This window comes from Ranitomeya variabilis, chromosome 4, assembly GCF_051348905.1.
Source record: "Ranitomeya variabilis isolate aRanVar5 chromosome 4, aRanVar5.hap1, whole genome shotgun sequence".
Taxonomy (NCBI): domain Eukaryota; kingdom Metazoa; phylum Chordata; class Amphibia; order Anura; family Dendrobatidae; genus Ranitomeya; species Ranitomeya variabilis.
In genome coordinates, this window is record NC_135235.1 from 180,942,627 (window position 1) to 180,962,428 (window position 19,802).

Here is a 19,802-nt window from a genome sequence, read left to right on the forward strand (position 1 = left end):
ATTAGAAGAAGCACTTTTTTTCCAGAAATATGGGAGGAAAATGATGGTGCGTTTTATAGTCCGAAGTGAGATAACCGGGGTTGCCGTCAGTGGAGCGGGGTCACAGGACACAGTCGCTGCTTCAGGAGGCCAGTGGCAGCAGGAGTGGGGCGATGCTGCAGTGCATGGATCCTCAGAAGACATTGGTGAGTGGTGTCCCCTTCCCCATTGATTTTCTTGCGGTGGGCTTCAGGAAAACGACTGCCTCCGGCAGTGCATGCGCAGATTGAAATCTCATCTCCCAAGATCTTAATCTGCGCATGCGCCGCCTCCAGCGGCCATTCTCCTGAAGTCCACCGCAGGGAAATCATTGGGAAAGAGGACTTTGCTCACTGGTGCTGAAATCTTCTGATAGCCTAGTGTCCACAGCATCCTACTCCTGCCGCCGATGGCCTCCTGGAGCAGCGAACCTGCCTCATGTGACTCACTCCACCGTAGCCACCCTCCAGGTAAGCTAACGTGAAAATGGACTATAGGACGTACCACCATTTTAATTTATAAACAATCAATTTTACACCCCAAAATTTTGAGTGCGTCTTATGGTTTGGTGTGTATTATAATCCACAAAACACGGTACTTAATTATTAATGGGGGAATGGAGGGAATTCAAACTTAAAAAAAAATATATAAATTTTCATTTTAGTATTTTTAAAATACTTTTTTGTTTACTTTTCACTGTATTTATTAGTCCCCTTAGGGTCTGGAGCTTACAATCGTCTGATCACATGAGCTACACAGCACTAGAACAGTAGTGCTGTATATAGCGGAAATGATGGTCTCCTATGAACACCGGTGACAGACTGGCTTTCACAGGAATACCATCAAGCAAGGTACGTTGGTCTTCAACATACCCCTAGCTGTCAAGGCAACCCATCACAGCCCCTGGGACGCGCACTTTAAAATGTTGTGGCCACAGATTTACATCGGCATTTAGCAGGTTAACGGTCATTAAAATCCTTTCCACGCATGGCTGTTAGAGGCAGATGATAGCTGAATATCACAGCCATCATCTGCCAGCAAAGATGCAGGCTTGGTTCCTAAACCCACATGAAAATTAGTGAGCTGACATGATGTAACTATGTGATAGTTGAGGGGTTAAAGAATATAAAGAAAGAAAAATCTGTAAACATTTAGTATTCTACAAACCAGAAGTAAATATAATGTCACGACAGCTATGGTTCTGCGTTAACCCCTTAACGACCAGAGGTATTTTTGGTTTTGTATTTTCATTTTTTGCTCTCCTTCCCAGAGCAATAACTTTTTTATTTTTTGGTCAAAATGGCCATGCGAGGGCTTGTTTTGGGGGTGATGAGTAGTACTTTTGAACGACACCATTAGTTTTAACATATTGTGTACTGGAAAACAGGAAAAAATTCCAAATGCGGTGAAATTGCAAAAAAAGTGCAATTCCACAACTGTTTCTTGTTTTGCCTCTTTACTATGTTGACTAAATGCTAAAACTGACCAGCTATTATGATTCTCCAGATCATTACGAGTTCATAGACACCAAACATGTCTAGTTTCTTTTCTATCTAAGTGGTGAAAAAAATTTCCAAAATTTGTTAGAGAAAAATAAAATTGCGCCATTTTCCGATACTCATAGAGTCTCCATTTTTCGTGATCTTGGGTTGGGTGAGGGCATATTTTTTGCGTGCCGTGCTAACGTTTTTAATGATACCATTTTGGTGCAGATACGATCTTTTGATCGGCGACCAAAAAAACGTAATTCTGGCATTTTGACTATTTCTCGTTACCCCATTTAGCGATCGGGTTACCTCTTTTTTATATTGATAGATCGGGAGATTCTGAACGTGGCAATACCAAATATGTGTAGATGTGATCTTTTTTATTGTTTTATTTTGAATGGGGCGAAAGTGGGGTGATTTTAACTTATATTTTTAAAAACATTTTTTTTTTTTTTTTACTTTTGGCATGCATTAAAAGTCTCCATGGGATACTAGAAGCTGCCATAACCAGATCGGCTCTGCTACATACAGGCAATGATCAGATCACCTGTATGTAGCAGAATTGCTTACTTGTAGTGATGAGAGAGTGTGCTCGTTACTCGGGTTTTCCGAGCATGCTCGGGTGTTCTCCCGAGTATTTTGGGCGTGCTCGGAGATTATATTTCAGTCGCCGCAGCTGCATGATTTGCAGCTGCTGGACAGCCTGAACACATGCAATCCCCACATGTATTCATGCTGTTTTACAGCCGTAAGTCAAGCAGCTGCAGCGACTAAAACAATCTCTGAGCATGCCCACAATACTCAAGAGAAAACCCGAGTAACGAGCACATTCGCTCATCACTACTCACTTGCTATGAGTGCCGTCCACCGGGCGGCGCTCATAGCAATCCGGCAGTTACAACAATAAAGGTCTGCTGGAGACCTCAGGTTGTCATACCAACCCATCTGCGACCCGAAGTCATGTGTCACGGGCGCTGATGGGCAGGATTTCCATCACGCTTGCCGGAAGCCGGTGTTAAATACCGCTGTCAGAGTTTGACAGCGGCATTTAACTAGTTAACAGCCGTGGGTGGATCGAGATTCAACCCACGACTGTTAGAGACACATATCAGATGTTCCAAACAGCTGACGTGCTGGAAAAGACGTAGGCTCAGCGCTGGAGCCCACATCAAAGGGAGGGATTCAGACATTGAAGTACTCTTACGCCCGATGACGGAAAGGGGTTCATTTAAATGTGGTTTTTACTTTTGGGCCAGCAAGGGTTAATATCAGTTTCCTTGCTGGCAGCTGCTGTGTTGCTGGTCAGCTGATGTGGGTGGTGACCACTCCCACCATCCTTTAAATAGTCACATGACGCATCAGCTGACTGTTGGGAATAGAGCTTTTCTATGAAGACCAGCTAGGAGTGTGGTGCTCTCTGGTGCCAGCAGTTTATCTGCTATGTCTGTGGAATTCGATTTCCTGAGTCTGTGTCCCCTGCTGTGGGGAGCTTGGCAGCGGTGGCAAGAGCCAAGTTTCTTGTTCTCCTTTTCTTGTCTCATGCTAGTCACTCTCCCCCCCCCCTATGTTTATACCATCTGCAGTGGTGACGCTAGTGTCCTTGCCGGCTACTGCACTAGCCAGGGTTTAGTGAGGTGACAGCTAGGGACTAGGCACGTGACGGCGGAGGACGGAAGGACCCGCATAGGGCGTTAGCGGAGTTAAGGGACAAGCACAGGCTGTATTAAGCGGTGCTCCATCCCTCGTTCCCTACTGATAGGACCTTCCTCTTCCTTTTTCCATCCCTTTCTTGTTGTTTCTTGTGCCGTCCGCTGGACCGACCCTTGTGAGTTGTGACATTCAACCTATAGTGAACAAGGAGGCAAATAAGATAATACAAAAAAAAACCTCTTCGTTCACTCTTATTTATTTGCCCTAGAAGTTCACATGGACATTAAGTCTTGTGGAACCATATTTTTTTTTTTTTTTTTTTTTTTTTTTTAAATTAAAAACGGTTATCTAGGATTGTCTTCTATGACAGCCAACTGCAAAAGGAAAAAAAGGTTGCAATAGTATCTGATGATGGATGATGTTTCATTGACATCCTCCTTATTGAAAATGGAGCTATTTCATCAAATCCTAAAACGTCCTTGTACAATACAATCCTGTATATGATATTTAGAGGCTCCATACGTAGTACAATCATAAACCTGATGGTTGGGTTGTATTAAACTAAAAATTGCACTGTGAATGGAATGCTTTAGAAATAGTGTGATAATAGACATTACAGGAGGTCTTAAACATTAACAACATAAATAAATGGTAAAAAAAAGTATGAAAAATATAATTATTATTGCAGCATCAGACACATACTCTTTCAATATATTTAACAAATGACTTGAAAATGGAAGGGTGAAAAAGTGAAAAAATAATAAAGCTACTGTACTAATCCTATGCAACAGGAAACAAAGCCGTTACAAAGATAAATCAATTAGCTTGCTAATTTCTCCCTTCTCATTTATTTAGCTGTACACTGTATTTGTAGTAATTGACTACAATTATGTTAATTACTAACTCTGGTGTAATTACTATATTTATTGTAATTGATCATGCAATGTACCCACAGCAAAGCTGGCATTTTGTCGGGCATCAAAGGAACAGGCTGCTGGAAGACGGTTCTCCAAACCACATGCAGGGAGGGGGATATGCTATTAGCAATTGAAAAGGGTAAGTTGGATTTTACGCCCTGTTAGCTTGAAAGCACCAGTTCATTAAGGATATTAATTTCCTGATAACTACACATTGAAGCATGACATACCAGCGCTGTATCTATAGGACTTACGGATTATAAATGCCTGACAGCTTCAACAGCTAAAGTGAAATCAATTAAAACCACAGCATTTACAATCAAAGAAGACATAACTGCCCCAAAACTACCTAAGACTACAATTTTCACATAACAAAAAAAAAGAAAAAAAAAGGAAAAAGGCCATTCAGACACCTTCAAAATCTGACAGGTCAAGAAAGAAGTCTGAAACAAAACCAACTTATAACCATCATCTCTCCCTTCGGCTTGTCAGATCAACGTTACCACGCCTGTGCAGCTACTGCTTTAGCTTGCCAGCTGCCACAAGGTGATTTTTCATGTCTTGTCAAAAAGAAATATTTTTTTATTTGCTCTGCATTAACATGTCAGGTTTATTGATCAAGCTCCCTTCTGCTCCCACAGCAGGGCACTGTGCTCTTATGCCTAAGGGGGCTTTGATGTCCTCATGGCATTCCAGGCCAAATAATGGACATTAATGGAATTAATGCAGAAAATGTGCTTCAGGGTGACAGCTACATTAATAACAGACATTTGTGCATTTCTATTAAGAGATAACTACACCCCCCTTATTTTGCGTATTCACTACTCTTCTACTTACCAAAATTTGCACAATCATTTTTCTGTAGCAATTCCATACTTAATCATTAAGTAGCATACAAACAGAGGAAGTGCCTCCAAATATGTCCATATAGAAAGCGCCAACTTCATATGAATGGAATCTATTTAATTTATTTAATATCCGTATAAATTCTAAAATGCAAAAATACAGTGGGGCAAAAAAGTATTTAGTCAGTCAGCAATAGTGCAAGTTCCACCACTTAAAAAGATGAGAGGCGTCTGTAATTTACATCATAGGTAGACCTCAACTATGGGAGACAAACTGAGAAAAAAAAATCCAGAAAATCACATTGTCTGTTTTTTTATCATTTTATTTGCATTTTATGGTGGAAAATAAGTATTTGGTCAGAAACAAACAATCAAGATTTCTGGCTCTCACAGACCTGTAACTTCTTCTTTAAGAGTCTCCTCTTTCCTCCACTCATTACCTGTAGTAATGGCACCTGTTTAAACTTGTTATCAGTATAAAAAGACACCTGTGCACACCCTCAAACAGTCTGACTCCAAACTCCACTATGGTGAAGACCAAAGAGCTGTCAAAGGACACCAGAAACAAAATTGTAGCCCTGCACCAGGCTGGGAAGACTGAATCTGCAATAGCCAACCAGCTTGGAGTGAAGAAATCAACAGTGGGAGCAATAATTAGAAAATGGAAGACATTCAAGACCACTGATAATCTCCCTCGATCTGGGGCTCCACGCAAAATCCCACCCCGTGGGGTCAGAATGATCACAAGAACGGTGAGCAAAAATCCCAGAACCACGCGGGGGGACCTAGTGAATGAATTGCAGAGAGCTGGGACCAATGTAACAAGGCCTACCATAAGTAACACACTACGCCACCATGGACTCAGATCCTGCAGTGCCAGACGTGTCCCACTGCTTAAGCCAGTACATGTCCGGGCCCGTCTGAAGTTTGCTAGAGAGCATTTGGATGATCCAGAGGAGTTTTGGGAGAATGTCCTATGGTCTGATGAAACCAAACTGGAACTGTTTGGTAGAAACACAACTTGTCGTGTTTGGAGGAAAAAGAATACGGAGTTGCATCCATCAAACACCATACCTACTGTAAAGCATGGTGGTGGAAACATCATGCTTTGGGGCTGTTTCTCTGCAAATGGGCCAGGACGACTGATCCGGGTACATGAAAGAATGAATGGGGCCATGTATCGTGAGATTTTGAGTGCAAACCTCCTTCCATCGGCAAGGGCATTGAAGATGAAACGTGGCTGGGTCTTTCAACATGACAATGATCCAAAGCACACCGCCAGGGCAACGAAGGAATGGCTTCGTAAGAAGCATTTCAAGGTCCTGGAGTGGCCTAGCCAGTCTCCAGATCGCAACCCTATAGAAAACCTTTGGAGGAAGTTGAAAGTCCGTGTTGCCAAGCGAAAAGCCAAAAACATCACTGCTCTAGAGGAGATCTGCATGGAGGAATGGGCCAACATACCAACAACAGTGTGTGGCAACCTTGTGAAGACTTACAGAAAACGTTTGACCTCTGTCATTGCCAACAAAGGATATATTACAAAGTATTGAGATGAAATTTTGTTTCTGACCAAATACTTATTTTCCACCATAATATGCAAATAAAATGATAAAAAAAACAGACAATGTGATTTTCGGGATTTTTTTTTCTCAGTTTGTCTCCCATAGTTGAGGTCTACCTATGATGTAAATTACAGACGCCTCTCATCTTTTTAAGTGGTGGAACTTGCACTATTGCTGACTGACTAAATACTTTATTGCCCCACTGTATGTTCAGGTAGTCAAGTACCAATTACGTCAGGATTTTCTATATTAGGGTCAAACGAGGGGTGTACAGAAAGGAGGGTAGAGGCCACAGAAAACCCTCTCCTGTTCACCACTCGTGAATGGATTCTTGACTACAAGAGCTGAAGTTACCTGGAGGTGAAAGTCATTCATTAAAAAAGGAGCTATGGCGGCCTGTGATGTTTCCATCACCTGAAAGGGCCAAAAGCAGCCGTGAAGCCATGATTCCCTATACAGGGTGGGCCATTTATATGGATACACCTGTAAATGGAAATGATTGGCGATATCAACTTCCTGTTTGTGGCACATTAGTATATGGGAGGGGGAAAACGTTTCAAGATGGGTGGTGACCATGGCAGCCATTTTGAAGTTGGCCATTTTGGATCCAACTTTTTTTTTCAATGGGAAAAGGGTTATGTAAAACATCAAACTTACGGAGAATTTCACAAGAAAAACAATGGTGTGCTTAACATAACTTTCTTCTTTCATGAGTTATTTACAAGTTTATGACCACTTATAAAATGGGTTCAAAGTGCTGCCCATTGTGTTGGATTGTCAATGCAAGCCTCTTCTCCCACTCTTGACACACTGATAGCAACACCGCAGAAGAAATGCTAGCACAGGCTTCCAGTATCTGTTGTTACAGATGCTGCACATCTCGTATCTTCACAGCATAGACAATTGCCTTCAGATAACCCCAAGGACAAAAGCCTAAAGAGGTCAGATCGGGAGATCTTGGCGGCCATTCAACTGGCCCACGATGACCAATCCAGTTTCCAGGAAACTGTTCATGTAGGAATGCCCGGACCTGACATCCATAATGTGGTGGTGCACCATCTTGCTGGAAAAACTCAGGGAACGTGCCATCTTCAGTGCATAAAGAGGGCAACACATCATCATGTAGCAATTTCAGATATCCAGTGGTATTGAGGTTTCCATTGATGAAGAATGGCCCCACTATCTTTGTACCCCTTATACCACACCATGTGAAGATACGAGATGTGCAGCATCTGAAACAACGGAAACTTGTAAATAACTCATGAAAGAATAAAGTTACGTTAAAACCAAGCACACCACCATTTTTCTTGTGAAATTCTCAATAGGTTTGATGTGTCACATGACCCTCTTTTCCCATTGAAAAAAATAAAGTTGGATCCAAAATGTACGACTTCAAAATGGCAGCCATAGTCACCACCCATCTTGACAAGTTTCCCCCTCCCATATACTAATGTGCCACAAACAGGAAGATGATATCACCAACCATTCCCATTTTATTTAAGTGTATCCATATAAATGGCCTACCCTGTATATTTTAATGGAAAATAACCATGAATGTCACTCATATTGACCAGTGATTTTTCAGGAAACAAAAATAATTCTCAGTATATTTGTTGATATATAAATGTATGCAGACTTTCACTGGACATTTAATGTGAAATTCCGATACTTTAATGTGAAATATTGATAGGATTTGCCATAATATTGTTATTGGTGAATGCCCAACTTCTGCAAACCTTGCCATTCCTGGGGGTGATAGAGGTCCTCTCAGCATGCGGTGCTCAGGAACTGCAATGCACTGACAGTATATTACAAAGAATAACTGAGGTTGTTTAGTAGTTCCCTGCTCACAGAGTAGGTGGAAGTGTCGCTATGCAGGTAAGAACAGTGGAAACAAAGCTCCTAATTTCATTCTAAGGATCATCATTGTCTAAGCAGTCCAACCATCAATAATCAGTAAGTGGTTATATGTGCCAAATCCTGCATTGGAAAATACCGTATCTTTCAAAATGTACACACTGACACCATCCGAAATGGAATTCATGTTGCAGCTTTTATTTTTACATTTGTTGTATTTTCAATGTTTTATAGAACAGTAGTTTTTTTTATAAAATGTTTACAGTATTTGAGTAATAATAATTCTGCTTACATTGATAAATGAACAGTAGAATTCGTTGCGGAATTAATGGTTTGAGGATATAGGAGAGGTGTAGAGTATCAGATTAAATATCTATTAAAACATAACAACCCTATTATATATAGAAAGAACATAATTTAGCAGATTTGTTGTAGAAAGGTTTTTGGACTATTTCTCTTAATGGCAAAGAAACGGGCGCTCCTTGTGTGAATATGCTCAGACTGGCATGCTCGAGCCCAATACTGAAAAGGCTCGCCTGCAATTGTTGTGCAAACTAAGGCACAACTCTGATGTTAGCAGACTGCAGCCCTCGTCATCATACCCCAGGTGAGGGTGAAGATATCAATCCAAACAAAAAAGAAACCATTCTTTTTTTAATTTTCCATTTGGATTTCTCCTAATGGGGCTTACAGAAATCCATGTGCTTGCTGCCAAAACCACTCCAAGAAGTATAGTTAGCGTTTAGTGATGAGCGCGTGTACTCATTGATCCGGTTTTCCTCGAGAACGCTCGGGTGATCTCCGAGTATTTGTTAGTGTTCGGAGATTTAGTTTTCATCGCGGCAGCTGAATGATTTACAGCTAATAGCCTGCTTGATTACATGTGAGGATTCCCTAGCAACCAGGCAACCCCCACATGTACTCAGCCTGGCTAATAGCTGTAAATCATTCAGCTGCCGGGATGAAAACTAAATCTCCGAGCAGTCATAAATACTCGGAGGTCACCCGAGCGTTAACGTTCACTGCCATAATCGAGCATGTGGGTTACAGCAAATTGTTTGAAATCAGTGGTTTGGAAACCACAAGTGGCTCACAACGTTTAGCCGTGAGGCTCCAGAAAAGGGCTTGCCATCTACAGTACACTAATAATCCAGTAGACATAGTTTCACCTTTGACACTAAAAGACCGTAGTTACAAATGTTTGCAAGTTCATGATTTCTTATTTCTCTCGATTGAATTTGCATCACCTCCATTTCTTAACTAAACACTGCATAAGCTGAGGACCTCTGGGTGGAGAATTCATATTTAAACACGCCGACCGAAAAGTTCTGGCTTGGCCAGATATTCTGGTTGACAAAAGATGTATAAATTCACACGCACAGAACTCACTAAAGATTTACATGTATCCTCTAGCTCAGACCTGGGCAAGATGCGGCCCGTGGGCCGCATCCGGCCCGCCTGATGATTTTAAACGGCCCGCCAGCTAGCTGTCACTTCTGACAGCCGCCCCCGGCACCGCTCGGCCAGCCGCTTCTGAGGACCGCTGGCGGCTGGAGTGAAGGCCCTGAGCTCATACGCATCGGCCCTGTACGTCACGTGCAATGTGAGCAGCAGAGCCGGGTTGAATATCGATGGCGGCGGCCATCTTCCCGAGGCCGCGCGTGCGCAGATGGAGTGCTCTGCTTCACGGGGCTTCAGGAAAATGGCCGCGGGAGGCCGCGCATGCGCAGATGGCGATCGCGGCGGCCATTTTCCTGAAGCCGAGTTTGCAGATTTAGATCTCGGCTTCAGGAAAATGGCCGCCGCGATCGCCATCTGCGCATGTGCGGCCTCCCGCGGCCATTTTCCTGAAGCCCCGTGAAGCAGAACACTCCAGCTGCGCACGCGCGGCCTCGGGAAGATGGCCACCGCCACCGATATTCAACCCGGCTCTGCTGCTCACATTGCATTCCGGGCCGCTGCGTCACCTCACCGGTGGAAGGGACCCTGCGCACGCCATGCCGCACCTCTGCCGTTGCCACACCACTGCTGCAACCCCTTCATGGACACCAGGCCGTGGCGTCGCCCACCTAAGCAGGAAGGGACCCTGCTCAGGTGCACGCCACACCGCATCACCCCACGTCTGCCGACACCATACCTCCTGTGACCCTGCTCTGCCACCGTCAGCCTTCAGGTAAGATACTGTAAATTCGGACAATAAGACGGACCCCCATCTTATAAAAAATCTTTTTTTCTGCAATTTTCACCCCTAATTTGGGGTGCGCCTTATGGTCCGGTGCGTCTTATAGTCCGAAAAATACGGTAATTATATTAGTCCGGCCCTCTAAAACCATCCCTATTTCTCATGCAGCCCCATGGCAAAATTAATTGCCCACCCCTGCTCTAGCTGTGGTTTTTAAGGAAGCTGTGGAGTGATGACAGTGAAACACAGTAATAGCGTACACACATAAAACAGGGAAGATAGAGACTTTGAGAACTATTGGATTATTAAATGACCGAGTACAAGCAAGTTGTATAGCTGCAAAATAAAGAAGTTAGTTTGAAAAAGAGGACAACAAAGACTTAAAAACTTAGAAAGACTGGCACACCCAAACTGACGAGTGGGCATATAACTACACTCACGGTTGACGTGCAGAACAAATCTTGTTTAACACTTAACGACAGTGTCTACACTGAACTGAAATCCTTGCTGTCACAATCAATAACATGCATTTAATCTGATGACCAAAACTGTGAACAGGAAAGAGCACAAACACACAAAACATTGTCCTAAACTTGGCTGCCACATTACTCACAGTGGGATCAGGCTGATGTGCATGGCATGCATGTGACATGTCAGCACACTGTTTTCTCTGTATTTCTTACTTACACTTAAAGAGGTTGTCTACTACTTTTACATTGATGACCTATGTCTGAGCAGCGGGGATCTGACACCCAGCACCCCTGCCGATCAGCTGTCATTGGTGTCGGCGGCCGCTGGCCAAATATACTCTCTTGCTCAGCTACTTCATCTACTTGTGATGGCTGCCACAGGATATTACACATTCACCCCCTATTCTAATCAATAGGAGTCAGATGTGCAGATCACAGCTATGGCCACTACAAGTAGGCGGAGCAGCTCAGCAAGTGAGTACTTCCTGTTGGCGGCCGCCCATAACAGCTGATCGGAAGGGGTGCCTGGTGTCAATTTTTCAATTTGCCTTTTATTAAAAAATCTTCTCCGTTCTCAAAAATGAAAGGATTTTTAATTTTGTGCTTTACAGCTCGATCCACAGTTACTGGCCACCACTGCAGTCTCAGAGTGTCGGACCCACATAGAGGTACCTAGACAAGGAGCACACCACTTGCAGGCTCTATGCTTCAAATGAAATCTGTCATTTGGACCGACACTCCTAATTCATCCACAGTATATGGGCATGTAGGTCATAGGAAGTTCTATAAAATGATACATTGATATGTGATCTGATGTCTTATTTCATGGAAATCCACATTTTTCTAACATGAAAATTAGCTTTTCAGGGCTATGGGCTGGACATGGATCATCCTGAGAATCTTCCTCCAGAGCTTATCTATATATATATATATATAATTGTCTAAGGGGTACTTCCGTCTTTCTATCCGCAACTTCCGTAACGGAAATCCCGCATCTGCCTGTCATGGCTGCCGCGACCAATCAGCGAAGGGCACAGTCCGATTAGTCCCTCCCTACTCCCCTGCAGTCAGTGGCCGGCACCCGCATACTCCCCTCCAGTCACCGCTCACACAGGGTTAATGCCAGCGGTAACGGACCGCGTTATGCCGCGGGTAACGCACTCCGTTATCGCTGCTATTAACCTTGTGTGTCCCCAACTTTTTACTATTGATGCTGCCTATGCAGCATCAATAGTAAAAAGATGTAATGTTAAAAATAATTAAAAAAAACTGCTACTCTCACCTTCAGAAGCGTCTCGCGAGACCGCTAAGTCATCTGAGTAATTTTGCAATGCATCCTGGGAACGGAAGATGACGGCAGCCGCGCGCACATCGCCAGAGCTTCGCTGGATCCCGGCGAGTATATAACTATTTTTTATTTTAATTATTTTTTTTTAACAGGAATATGGTGCCCACACTGCTGTATACTACGTGGGCTGTGTTATATACCGCGTAGCTGCTATATACTACGTGGCCAGTGTTAGATACTATGTGGGCTGTGTTTTGTACTGCGTGGGCTGTGCTATATATTACGTGGTCAGTGCTATATATTGCGTGGGCAATGTTATATATTGCGTGGGCAATGTTATATATTGCGTGGCCTGTGTTATATACTACGTGGCCAGTGTTATATACTGCGTGGCTGCTATATACGGCATGGGCTGTGTTATATAGTACGTGGGCTGTGTTATATACTGCGTGGCCACTGTTATATATTGCGTGGCTTTTATTAACGCATCGGGTTTTCTACAATATGTATGTATGTATGTATGTATGTATGTATGTATGTATGTATGTATGTATGTATGTATATAGCAGCCACATAGTATATAGCACAGGCCACATACTGTTTGTCTGCTATATACTACATGGCTCCTATATACTACGTGGCCTGTGCTATATACTATATGGCTGCTATATACATACATATTCTAGAATACCCGATGCGTTAGAATCGGGCCACCATCTAGTTTTTAATAAAAAGGGGTCGTTATGAGACATGTAACTAACACAGAACAGTAGAACTGAATTTAGTCTTTATAACAAACACAGTAGTAGCTCTCACAGTTCTGTTGTACTGCAACAATATTGCAACCCTGTCTGCCTGTGAGATGGAAGCTGGGAGGGACCTGCAGATGTGTCAGGTACAATCACACACAGCTCTGCAGTGAGATCAGGAGAGCAGAGAGCGGCCATTTCACATCACACCGGTAACCATTACATATCACACTGGTAATTCCCCCTTTCATTTATAATAAACTCTGGAAGTGGAGTCTCATTAAAAATCAGTGTCCAGCCCATAGCCCTGAACGGCTCATTTCTATAAACGAAAAATGTGTATTTCTCTGGAATAAGACTTCAGATCGCACATATCAAGGTAGCATTTTATTTAGCTTCCTATGACCTACATGTCCATATAGAGCAGTGATTTTCAACCAGTGTTCCGCGGCACACTAGTGTGCCGCAACACATGGTCGGGTGTGCCGCGGGGAAAGTTCCCCAAACTATGGTGCCCCCTCCTTTCTGCCTCGATCTCCTGTCCGCTCCCCTCCTCCCTCCTGTCCGCTCCCCCGGTCCTCCGATCCCCCCGTGTTCCGATCCCACCCCCCCATACTTACCTAGCTCCGATGTCCCTCCCGGTGTCCGGCCGTCTTCTCCATGGGCGCCGCCATCTTGGAAAATGGCGGGCGCATGCGCAGTGCGCCCGCCGAATCGGCCGGCAGATTCGTTCCTATACATTTTGGTCGCTGTGATAAGTTCTATCACAGCGATCAAAATAAAAAAAATAGTAAATAAACCCCCCCCCCCTTTATCACCCCCATAGGTAGGGAGAATAATAAAATACAGAAAATATAATTATTTTTGTTTTTCCATTAGGGGTAGGGGTAGGGTTAGGGTTAGGGTTGCACTTAGGGCTAGGGTTGCACTTAGGGCTAGGGTTGCACTTAGGGCTAGGGTTGCACTTAGGGCTAGGGTTGCACTTAGGGTTGCACTTAGGGCTAGGGTTGCACTTAGGGCTAGGGTTGCACTTAGGGTTGCACTTAGGGCTAGGGTTAGAATTAGGGTTAGGGTTAGAATTAGGGTTAGAATTAGGGTTGCAATTAGGGTTAGGGTTGTAATTAGGGTTAGAATTAGGCTATGTGCACATGGTGCGGATTTGGCTGCGGATCCGCAGCGGATTGGTCGCTGCGGATTCGTATCAGTTTTCCATCACGTTTACGGTACCACGTAAATCTATGGAAAACCAAATCCGCTGTGAACATGGTGCAGAAAATACAGCGCGGAAACGCTGTATATTCACACTGAGTGAGTATAAATACATTTAGAATCTATATTATTAACTATATGTAGAATATGTACTGTTTTAGTGTCATTTTGTGCCATTTTGGTTGGTGGTGTGCCCCGGGATTTTTTAAGTATAAAAAGTGTGCCGCGGCTCAAAAAAGGTTGAAAATCACTGATATAGAGGGCATAGGAGTGTGATCATACTTACAAATTTCCTTTCACCCTGGAAGAGACACTCTGAAGCTGGCCGTATAGCTGAAATCGAGCCAACTTCAGTCTCTTTAAGCTTCTCCGATGATGCAGAGGCAAAGCTGTCACTGCTATCAGCATGGCAGAGCGCTCAGTTCAAACCATCAGAACAACTATGCCACTGCTCCAGACTGGCAATCTTCAGGAGCGTACCTTCCCTGGCAACCAGGAAGCCAGGCAGCAGTGGAGCGTACAGGAATGTACAGTTTACAAGGTCAAAATATGTGAAAGGTCCTTTTTCAGCATTCAATCTTAAACAGTCCCATCCCACTAGTACAACCCCCTGTTGAGTCACATATTTATGCACAAGACACAGGAATAATGCAATAGATAAGACAAGTGAAGTAAAGCAGAACTATCAATGTGGGACTGGGAGAAAACAGTTATGGCCGTAAATATTGGAACAGTTGATAGATAAGGAGTGAATGTTTTATTGTCCTCTGATTGAGGCCTGGTTCTGTGTTAGGATGCAAGGGCTGAGGAGAAAATTCCTTAATTGATGTAAAAAGACATAAATAAATGTGACACATTCATTCCTGCACAGAGTGTGTCAAAGGTTTTTATAAGTTTATACTCCAACATTTTTCTGTCTCTCTGAGATTTGAAGTTGCCTTTGAATACAAGTAATTTCATGTCCATGATGCTGTGATCAGGGATACAAAAATGTTTGGCCACAGGTAGATCCATTTTTTTTTTCTTTTATTGTATAATGAATTCATCCTTGTTCTAAGTTTTTGCCCTGTCTCCCCCACATACAGACCCCCCAGTTGGACATTTGGAACATATAATTAAGATGTTTGTATTTCCGGATTGAAAACTGGAATTTAGACACTGTGTGGAGTTTTTAGGATTTTCTGGGAGTCTCTGGAAGTAAGTTTAAAACCTTTACATGATATTCTAAATATAGTTTAACATAATTACTTGATGAAAACTCTAAAGTAATTTGTCAATCAAAAAATAGTGCAGTGTGGCCTGTCACATCATTAGCTCATGACAAATTAAGATGATAAATGGTCAGGAGTTGATTTGCATTTCAGAGCTTTAAATGGTAACTCTCAATTAGCAATCCAGAGAGATAACAATATAAATTAAAGAGCATGTCAATAGGCAAAAAAGAAACCTATCAAAGTGATAGCGGAACCTACAGGAGTGGTCAAACCAACAATTTGATAAATTCTTAAAAAGAAAAAGGAATTTACAAGGGAGCTCAGCTAATACCAAACAGGCGAGGAAGAGCAGGAAAGATAACTAAAGTGGAGAATCGCAAAATTCACAGATAGAAAATGATCAAAACATACCATGAAAGCAGCTCAAAAGCTTCCTAAAGAAAGCTCATGGAATATCCTTCAATGTCAAACTCAGCCATCTGATCTGGAATATCCTAATAGGTTTGTAAAATGCCTTTAATCAAAGCAGGAAATATACAGCTCTATCAAATCTGAATGCTCTGCTTCAAATCCAATCCACATACAGGAGAGCAGAGGTTAAATTAGGAAAACTTCTGAACCAAACTGTACTTCTAACAATGCAGTGTAAGTCTGTAATAGGCAAACAGGCAAAACATATACAAGTTACCGTATTTTTCAGACTATAAAAAAAAAAATTTTCCTCCCAAAATTTGGAGGAAAATAGGGGGTGCGTCTTATAGTTTGGATGTACCTGCTGTGGATGGTGAGGGAGCAGCAGCGGGTCACAGGAGGCAGGAGCCGGCTGCTGAAGCTAATACCTGTGCCCGCTGCTAAAGATAAATGAATATTCACTGCTCTCCACACTCAGTCTCATAGTCACTCCCACCTCTATGCACTAAAGTCGCGCTGAGAGGTGGGAGGGACTATGGGCATGGAGAGGAGTGAATATTCATGCTCTTTAATAGCGGGCATTTGTAGCCGCAGCTGCTGGGTCATCACGTGTGCCCGCTACTAAAGAGAATGAATATTTACTGCTCTCCACATGCCCATGGGAATGTAGAGCAGTGGATATTCATTCTGTTTAGTAGCGGTCACACGTGATCGGTCAGGCGCAGGAAGCAGGCTGCTGCGACTAACACTTGCCGCTATTAAAGAGAATGAATATTCACTGCTCTCCACTCATATAGTCCTGGGCGTGGGGAGCATTGAGTATTCCAGCAGCTGTCAGCTTGTAAACAGCACATTACATTACTGTCATGCGCTGCTTAAAAGCTTAAATCAGCTGCTGACATCAGAACAGGACACTGCGAGGGAGCGCAGGAAAGGTAAGTAGAATGGTTTATTGTGGTGGGGGGTTTACATTATTTTTCATGGGGGCCATGCATACCAAGATGGAGTTGAGGACCATGCATACCAGGATAGGGATGAGAGGGCCATGCATACCAGGATGGGGATGAAGGGGCCATGCATACCAGGATGAAGAGGAGGGGGTCATGCATACCAGAATAGGAGGGGACAGGGATGAGAGTGCCATGCATACCAGGATAGGGATGAGGGGGCCATGCATACCAGGATGGTGATGAGGGGACTAAATATATTTATATATATATATATATATATATATATATATATATATATATATATACACACACACACACACACACACACACACACACACACATACACACACGCCAGGATGGGAGATATTAGCACAGAATTAACCCAATTTTTTACTTCAATTTATTTTCTATTTTCCTTCTTTAAAACCTTGGTGCGTCTTATAGTCTGAAAAATCTGGTAGCAACCAGCAGCCCGGCATACACAGAATAACCTGCTACAGGTGTCACATTATCAAATTGTTATGAAAAAGCAACAAGCATATTGAACCATTAGGAAACCACGTTTTCTAGAGAAGAAACAAACTGCATATAGTGCCCCACACAATGCAGGATTCACTTACCTCAATAAGTTAAAGCTCAGATCCAGTCTCTTTGCTTGATGTCCATATTTTTTGTTGAGAAATGATGGAATCTTAGTGCAATCTTTTCCAATATAAGATACCTAATATTAGAAAAAGGTCACGTTACTAATTTTGTAATGAAGGTGGTGCTCAAGAACTGAGGGATTTTAACTGTATAGTTTACAGCTCGCTGTCAAGGTTGCCAGCCATATCTCCAGTCAGAGACGGCCACTTTCCTAAGCAATTCGCACAATGCTTGGAAGCTTTTTCTTATAGAGCTTGCAAGCAATTCTCTGAAACTGGCCAGATCGCTGGATCTGTCCAGCTTCTGTGCCTCTGTGCACCTCCAAATCTAGAGGCATAGTTGGATCAGTAGTGTGGCAAACTGTTAATAATGCTGTTTGTCGACTGGTAATGCACTCCATTATTACAGGATAACAACAAGGATGGGGGCATTACTACATCACAAGATAGAGACCAGGATGCGGAATTTACTGCAAGATGGGGACCAGGATTGAGGGCATTACTGAAAAACGGGGACCAGGGTAGGGACATTACTTCAAGATATAGACATTATTATTGGCTTGGGACCAAGATGGGAGACATTACAAGATAGCGACAAGGATGGACATCACTACAAGATGAGGACCAGGATACGGGACATTACTACAAGATTGGGACTGGAATGGGAAGCATTACTACAAGATGGGAACCAGGATGAGGACATTACTGCAAGAATGAGATCAGGATGGGGACATTACTACAAGACAGGTTCCAGTATATCAAATCTGAATGCTCTGCTTCAAATCCAAGGAGTGCAGAGGTTAAATTAGGAAAACTGCTGGATCCAACTGTACTTCTAACAATGCAGTGTTACAGGATATTACAGAATTATAGACCAAGATGGGGCACACTATTAAAGGATAGAAACATTGTAACAAGACCAGGGTCGAGAAGGGGGACATTACTACAATAGGAGGACCAGGATGGGGGCATTACTGCAAGATGGGGACATTACTAAAGATGGCAAACATTACTGCAAGGTAGGAACAATAATAATGACATTACTACAACACCTACTACAACATGGGCACCAGGATGGGTGTATACAGGATAGAGACATTACAACAAGACGAGGACCAGGATGAGGACATTACTACAAGACAGTCACCAGGATGGGGATATTACTAGAAGATGAGGATCAGAATGGGGGACATTATTACAGGATATGGACATTACTACAGGAAGTAAAAACAAAATAAAAATAAAAGTTTTTTAAAAAAATAAAAAAAAAAATTTGAAAAACATTTTGCCAATGCAAATGTTGTTTTATGTACAAACTAAACAAAAAAGTACACATTTGCCATCGCCGCATCCGTAGTGTCCCAAGGTATGAAACCTGTGCCATAACACACGAGGATTGCATTCAAAAATAAAAAAACACAAAAAACATGCTCAAAAATAATCAAAAAGGTGTATAGAAAAAAAGACTTGGTATCACTAAAAATGCCATCTTGTCATGCAAAGAATGCAGCCCATCAAATTCGAATTTTTTCTATGTGTGGCCCATATACCGAGACAAGATTGAGACCCCAGCTTTAAAGGCTATGTTACATGAACATCAAAAGAATTTGTGAGCAAAGAAATCATGGTATGCAACACTGAAATGGAGAATACTAGGCCACCCGACTCTTCACCCATAGGAATGAGAAAGATTGAGTTGTTGGATTTTCAGCGCCTGATACTTTTGGCTGCAGTTTTCTGTGCTTTTTTAGTTTGAAAACACATGAATGCTGAGCTGAATGATTATGTGCATGGGGAGACTAAAGTGAAAGGTACCTACTTAACGAATCTTCGTCCAACAGCAATTAATCCGAGTGCCAGCATAGTGTGATCCGATTCTCTCAGAAGAGATAATGATAGCACACTGAGGGGAAGATGGAGAACAAAATTTCTCCATCCTCTCCATTCTGTGTGCCTGCGGAAATTGGACTGAACTTTAATGTCATCTGAGCACAGCCATAGACATGAATGAGTGAGTGGCATCCAATTTCAAAGTGAAACCGCAGCATGCTGCAATTATTTTCATTGACAGATTTTGTCAGTGAAAAAAATCATCATCGGCATCGCTTGACTGAATAACATTGATACGAGTGATATCTGATAAAAAAAAAAAATATCAGATCGCACTCGTCCAATGTATACACTGGTGTGAGCAAGCCCTAAGGGTACCGTCACACATTGAAATTTTCATCGCTGCGACGGCACGATTCGTGACGTCGCAGCGTCGTATAATCATCGCTCCAGCGTCGTAGACTGCGGTCACACGTTGCAATCACGGCGCTGGAGCGATGCCGAAGTCCCCGGGTAACC

The 19,802-nt window shown here is 42.8% G+C and overlaps 1 protein-coding gene across 3 annotated transcripts in view; it reads right to left on the minus strand.

The window, feature by feature from the left end:
* Window positions 1–19,802, minus strand: part of LRMDA (leucine rich melanocyte differentiation associated) — a 2,082,283-nt gene that overhangs the window by 2,019,067 nt on the left and 43,414 nt on the right. For all 3 annotated transcript variants that reach the window (XM_077259443.1, XM_077259442.1, XM_077259444.1), the window contains exon 2: window positions 17,430–17,530. In XM_077259443.1, coding sequence (XP_077115558.1) covers window positions 17,430–17,530 — 101 coding nt within the window. The remainder of the gene's footprint in view (window positions 1–17,429; window positions 17,531–19,802) is intronic.